The sequence below is a fragment of the Porcisia hertigi genome, chromosome 12 (assembly GCF_017918235.1).
Source record: "Porcisia hertigi strain C119 chromosome 12, whole genome shotgun sequence".
NCBI classification, from domain to species: domain Eukaryota; phylum Euglenozoa; class Kinetoplastea; order Trypanosomatida; family Trypanosomatidae; genus Porcisia; species Porcisia hertigi.
In genome coordinates this window covers 235,724-242,729 of record NC_090571.1, presented here as the reverse complement: position 1 = coordinate 242,729, position 7,006 = coordinate 235,724, and the positions used below count along the sequence as shown (strand labels likewise).

General features: G+C 50.4%; 1 protein-coding gene across 1 annotated transcript; it reads left to right on the top strand.

Moving 5' to 3' along the window:
- Positions 1-342: 342 nt before the first annotated feature.
- JKF63_07492 (uncharacterized protein) lies at positions 343-1,275 on the top strand (the record flags this gene model as incomplete). The annotated part of the gene is made up of 1 exon (XM_067903429.1): positions 343-1,275. One exon carries the CDS (start codon positions 343-345, stop codon positions 1,273-1,275), a length of 933 nt encoding a protein of 310 aa, XP_067758854.1.
- Positions 1,276-7,006: the final 5,731 nt, after the last annotated feature.

Sequence of the window (7,006 nt, the reverse complement as noted above, 5' to 3'; positions counted from 1 at the left end):
TCTACTTCCTCCCCCTTTTATTATTATTATTTGATCCACCGCATTCGTGTTAGTTCCGTGCAAACGTCCTTGACTTATTATTTTTTTTTTACGTTGGTAACTGTTCGTTTTGTTTGGTTGTGAGCCCTCTCTTTTGGTTTTTGCATATATATATTTTTTAAATGTGGCAGTTGCACAATTGACCCTCGACTAAAAAATCTATTTGATTAAATTTACATATATATATATATATATACACATATATATATATTATATATATATATATTTATTGCTTCTGTGTCCTTCTGTTGCCTTGACGACCACACCCGCCACACACACACACACACACACTTACACACAGACATGACGGAGCAAAATCAGACAGAAAACTCTTCAAGCAGCCCCGTGCGAAGTGGGTCGTCCACGGTGTTGCCTTCCTCCCATTCATCAAAAACGGGACGAATGGACGGTGGTTGTGTTGCCTCGCCCCCCAGTGCACCGAGTCAGAGTGATACCGCTTCTCTGTACCTAGGGCCGCCCACCAACAGCACACCATTCCTCTTCGCTGAACCGCCTCACATGGTAGAATGCAGCGCCAGCGGCAGCAACGACGCGCCGCTAGGCCCAAAGGAACCGCCCCAGGGATTCATGCCGTGCTGCCTCTCCTATACCTTGTTCCCATCTACGTGTGGGCAGGAGTCGGAGGATGTCTATGGCCGCTCAATGCCATCGGCGTGCACTACAGGTACCACTACGATATCTCTCGGGTGCGCCGCCGCGCACACACTCCCTGCTTCCTTCACTCCAGGTGCAAGCACCTCCATGACGCCTGCACTCACCGAGGCGCACAGCGTCAGCGGCGTGCGCTCGGTTCCTCAGCTCCGCTGGGGGGGGAACTATGACAGCGGCAGTCAGTGCATGTCATTCCGCGGCGTTGATCGCAGCAGTAACCTCAGTGGGTTTGGGCTGAGACTCGTCGGCGATGAGGCGGAGTGGATGCAAGACAGTTTCGAAGACAGTGCGCCCTCTCCGCGCGAGGAGGTGCAGCTGTCGTGGAGGCACCTGCAGCAGCCGCACCCCACGCGGAAAAACAGCGTCCCTCAAGCGATGCCGCCAGCTCTGAACGGCCCCACAGCGGTTGCTACCTTGGAGAAGGCGCATGCTGGTCAATACCGCTTCGAGCGCGCTGTGCAGCCACCCACGCAGCGCCAAGCATCCTGCGTGAGCGCAGAAGAGGAGGATCGTCAGGCAGCGGCGATGCTGTGGGCTGCTCAGCAGATGGCTGCATCTGAATGATGGAGTTCTTCGCAGCGTATTTGTGTGTTCGCCAAACCACCACACACACACACACACACACGTGAAGCGCTCGTATCGCAATTCATAGAACTCACGGCACGCAATGATGGTACAATGGCGAGCAGGAAACAGAGAGGGGGGGGGGGCGAAGCCCTCTGCTCTTGAATGAGGGGACAGTCGAACGTCAGCCTCGAATGGAGCCCGGAGGGGGGGAGAAAGGGGGGGGCTGTGCTCAAAAAGAGGGGGGTCAGGGGGGTTGGCCTGGCGTGGTGGGTTGTCTCTGTGTACCCCTTGCGTTTGTCTTTGAAGGCGTCAAGACGATGTTTACAGGGTACGGCATAGTGTAACGATTCGCTGCTCAGCAGACCCCCTGTCTTGGACACTTCAAACACATGCACCCCATTCAAAGGCGATTGTGCTTTTCCTCCTTTCTTTCTGTTCTGGTCCCACCCCCTTTCTAACCCCCCCGCCCCCCAACCCCGCCGGGGGGGGGTCATAAGAAAAACATTAACATACAAAAGCGAAACACTGAAAACGAAGATGGGTAGGGGGGGAGGGAGGGAGGGAGGGAGAGTCGTGGTCTGGCTGACTCTTTCTATTCCCCCTCCCCCCCCCAAAAAAATCCTTTTTTAGTCTTCTACTGTTTTTGCGGCGCCTTTACAGATTTTTTGATTTTTTTTGCTCGTTTGTCTGTGTGAGAGTGCGTGGGGACACTCACCGCCATGTACGCCTCTTCATACCTCTTCCTTTCTCTATACACTTTTTTTTCTCTATCTATTCATATATACACCTTGATGCAGGTTATGTGTGCCCTCTCTCCCTCTCTTTTTTTTTCTATCAGGTCTGACAGAGTGGAGGGGTTGAGGTGGGTGTGTGTGGGGGTTCGGTATCAAACCGCAGTGCGGGGCTCATTTCTAAAAGTTGAAGAAGAACGGGAGCGAGAGAAGGGAGAGGGGGTCTACAAGCGCCGGACGCTAGAGTGGAGAAAAACGAAAAGAGTGCCGCATCTTCTGGGCGGAGGGAGGGAGGGGGGGGGGGGCGCCGAGTGGCGCGACAGGAAACCGTGCGCTACAACACACAAAAATGACAGAGAGGGTGGAGAGCAGAAGATGCATGGGGAAGGGTTCCCTTCGCATTCTCGCGCCAAATGACATCTCCCAGACAAAGTTCTGCCACTGCGCTGCTTTCTCCCTCTCCCCCCTCCTCCTCCTCTCCTTCCCCTCCCCTCCCCTCCCCCCCCCTCTTCACCCTCTCACCCCCTCCTCGATTGCCTCATCATCATTTTCTCCTCGATCTCCCTCACCGATACGTATCTAATTTCATTTTGAACATTTACTTTTTTATGTTTTAGAACTGAGCTCAACAGGGAGAGTGTATTGTGTGTGTGTATTATGTGTTTGTGTGTCTAAACGGGGAGAGGGGAGGAAAGTGCAGATGCACTCATAAGAGGGGAGACGCGATAGGAGCCACTCCTACTCCCCCCCTCCCCGTCCTCCTCCCCCCCAACAACCTACCACTCATTTTTTGTCCTGATGTTCCTGTCGCTGTATTTTTTTTTCCTCGCATGTATAACCGGTCGGAAAAAAAAAACGAAATAGGCCAGACTTTCAGCCACTCCACTCCACTCCCCAAAAAGTAGGCAAAACAAAACAAAACGAACCCAGAAAGATGAAACTATACGAAAAAAATTAGTTTCTTTTTATGTCGATATGCCCATATACACACACACTTGTGTGCTAATATATGTTTTTTTTCTCGCTTTTACATTGCTTTCTTTTTTTTTTTGCCCCTGGCCTTTGCATGTTCATGAAGGGGTGTGTACGCTCGTTTTCTTGATTGTCTGTCTACACGCGTTTTTTTTTCTTGCTGTGTGTCTCTTTCTGGTGTGTTTCTCATCGAATGTTGGTTCATTTTTTCCTTTCCACCTCGCGCCGTGTATTTTCATGTGCAGATGTCTGTGTGGAGTGTGTGCGTGTGTCCCCCCCCCCTCCCACCTTCCTCCCTCCCTCCCTCTTGTACCTACTCGTTTTGCATTGTGCACGTTAGGTTTACATATAAAAAATCCTTTTTCTCTTTCTCGCTCGATCGTTTTCCTTCTATAACATCAGGCTCTCGTCGTGCTTTGTATTTTTTTTTGGTTTCGGTTTTGACGTCTTCTATATCACTCACTGTTTCTTCGTGTTTTTTTCTTTTTACCATGTGTGTGTGTGTGTAACCAAGCTTGTCACATCTGCTAACCCCGCCTGCCGCTCCCTTTTTTTTTCTCCACAGAGCGCATATCTTTTCTCTGTTTTTTTTTTATATCTTTCTCTGCACCGTTTGTAACTGCCCCCCCCCTCCCCCTCCCCCTCCTCCCCTCACATGTGTGTGTGTCTGTGTTTCCATTTTTTTTTATGCCTCCTTCCTTTTGTGTTTTTTTTTCTCCGTTTCTGTTTATGCGTCATGGAGAAGGAACCAGACAATGAAAAACAGATCGGATGGATCATTCCCCTTCCTTCCCCCCCTTCCTCACTCCCCTTCCCCACCTCCCCCAGCCCGTGCACTGCGCTTACCGAGCTTTTCTACAACTCGTGATTGCGACTCTGCCACCGTTTCTTTGTTTCTATATCCCCGATACAGCATCGCTCCTCAGGGGGGGGGGCAGCCATTCCCGTTTTCCCGTTTTCCCTTTATTTTTTTATTTTTTCTCTCCCTTGAATTGTTTTTTTTCTCTCGTGTGGTCCTGCATATCTTTCTATACCCCACTCGTCCTCTTTGGCTGGTAGTGGGGGGTGGGTGAGTCTTTTTTTCTCTCATCCCAGTTCTCCATTTGCGTTTCTTTGTTGTTCTTTTCTTATCATCCCCACGCCCGTCGTTGCCTTGTGTGCCCCCGGCACACGATATCGCTTCAATGCACAGAAGGGCGATTTACACACACACATACACTCCCTCACACACAAAAAAGAACGCAACCGTCCTTTACTTCCTTGAGTAGTAAGAGATGAAAGGAGTCAAAGAGGGGGATGTAGTGTGTATGCAAACGGTGTATGTACGTTCCTCCGTTTTTAGGTGCGTGTGTTCTGTGTGTGTGTGTGTGTGTGTTGTGTCTCTCCCCGTCGCTCCTCTCGTCAAAAAAAGGGGGAAGTCTTTTCCGAATGTACGTTCCCTTTTCTTGAGAGCCAAAGAATTGTGAGGTTTTCAATGTCCTGTACGCCTTTATTATTTTTAATACATACATATGGGAGGGAGGGAGGGAGGGGAGACGGCAAGGGGGTGTCGGTGTGCCGGTGTGACTCTGCACCCACCTAATTACACACTCCCCCTCCCCCCTTCTCTCTCGTATCGGTTTTTACCTTTTATTTTTGTGGTCACGCGCTCTTGAAAAAAAAAATACTTGTATTCGTACCCAACCGTTCCTGCGCATACGCACACACACACACATATATGTATTGTATGCACATCACATTTGTAGGGGTGTACATATTTGGAATACTATTTTTTTTGTTTTTTTTTTTGCACGCGCACATCAATGTGTGTGTATAGGTATGTAAATGTATGTGTTTATGGATACATGTATATATATATATATATATGTGCGAGGATGCTTGAAAAAGGCTGAGGACATAATAAGTGAGGGTAGTGGTGTGGTGTGTGGAGGGGTGGGGAGGGGTGGGGAGGGGAGAAGGCAAATGAGGAGGGGGGGGGGAGGGGAAAGGAAAAAACGAAGGGATTCTCTGAGCTGGGAAAGCAGCAAGGCGCGAATGATTGGGGAGGTCGCTGGGGGCAAAAAAAAAATACACACGCACGGAATCACACGGCGAGTGTTTTTGTTGTTCCTCTGTCAACATCATGTTCCCCCCTTTCCTCTTCTCTATTTTCCTAAGGCATCTTCTGTCTCTGTATGTGAATATGTGTGTGTGTGTGTGTGTACACCGCACAATGGTGTGCCTTCCTTTCTCTGTCTTGAGGGGGAGTGTTGTCTCATTGCCCCCCCTTTTTTTTCGGCAGAGTCGTTACACTACCGTTACGCTGCTTTTTATATTGTTGTCTAGTTCGTTTCACAGACACACCTCTTCAATTTTATTTTTTATTTTTTTTTTGCCTTTGAGATGCCCCAGACAACTTCCCCCCCCCTTCCTCCTTTCTTGTTGCATCCCACTCCATCTAGGCTTTGACTTATCTCGCCGCCCCCTCCGCCCTCGCCACCTCCCCCATTTTTCATCTTCAGGTCGTAATTTATTCGCCCCATCCTCTCTGTTCCCCGTTCCGTTCCACATGGCATGTGTGCGTGGAAGGGACGCGAAGAGACCACAGCTCCCCCCTTTTTTTTTCGCTTTGGAGTACTGCGGCTACAGGCTTTTGGTCTCAGTGGAGAGGTCTGGCCGAGTGCTGAGCTGAAGAGACCCCATCCCAAAGATCACGCCAGGACCCGATATCTACCGATCGGGTCGATCATTCAGCAAATATACGCACTCACCGTTTTACTCTCTTTTTGTTTTTGTGTTGCGGCAATGTTGAGCTCAACGCTGCGCCATTTCTACACTGCACGCGGCTCATATATATCGCGAAGAGCTGAAGCGGAGGGGGGGGGGATGTTGGTTGGCCCGACACCTTGACTAGCTTTCGCTGTAAAAGTCTCCTCTGTCAGAATACACATTTCACTTGATGTGTGCTTCCAAGACATTTGCTATCGCGGTTGTTTGTTCTCCCCGATGCGGCTAAGGGAGAAAACAGGGCGACCGGCCCCGTGTGCTCATTCAGCAGAGCGTGTGTACACAAGGGTACGCTCCACTCCCCAGACTCTAATCCCCACCCCAAGGCAGCCCCCAGGAATCTCCCCCTCAAAAACATCTGAGCACCCTGAGCACGGCCTTGTCCAGCATCGCTGAGATGGTGTACCCCCGCCAAGGGAAAGTATCCACAGTGAGAGGGGCAGAGAGGGGTAGGAGTGATCGACGAACAAGTCGCGAGAAGACCGGTCCCCATCAGCCCTAGGGCGTGCACGTGTGCGGCATGTGCGGCGCCTCCTGCATCTGACCGGGCTGGCTGGCGAAGCAAAGATGCCGGGGATGTGACGAGAGGGCGCGCCGAGCTACGCCATGAAGTCTCGCCGACCCCGCTACAGCGAGTTCTGCCAACCCTATTGTGGAATGTAAAGGCCTGAGGCGACAGGGAGGGAGGGGGGGGGTCAAACGACGCCTGAGAATCTGCGAGTGACTTTGTCGGTTATTTGGGCTCTTACGTCTTTTTTTTTTTGCGCTCATCTATACACACACACACCGCGCGCGCGCGCACGTGCGAAATCAGATGTGGCTTTGGCGAGTTGAGGTGGTTTCTTTGGTGCTGCATAGAAAAGAATTAGGCCCGTTTCGTTTTGTGTTTGTTCTCCCGACCATGCGCCCCCTCTCCCTCCCTCCCTCCCTCCTCTCCCTCCCTCGGAATCTCCGGTCTCTTTCTGTTTACGTTACCCTAGCGCATTATCCTCTGCTTATTTTTTTTTTAAGAGCTGGCTTTTATTATTTCACTTTGTCCTTCTGTTTTCCCTATACGGTGTTTTTTTTTATGTTTCCCGGCGCGTGCATGTGTGTGTGTGTGTCCCTTGTTTTCTCAGTTCTTTCCGTATTTAAGAGATGCGGAGCGCACCTGCTCATAGCTTTTTCCTTCCCCCCCCTTTTCGTTGTATTCATTTCGGGAGCAGGCGCTGTTGACACTTTATTTTTGATCTCTCTTTTTTTTTTGTTTTCGTTTAGTT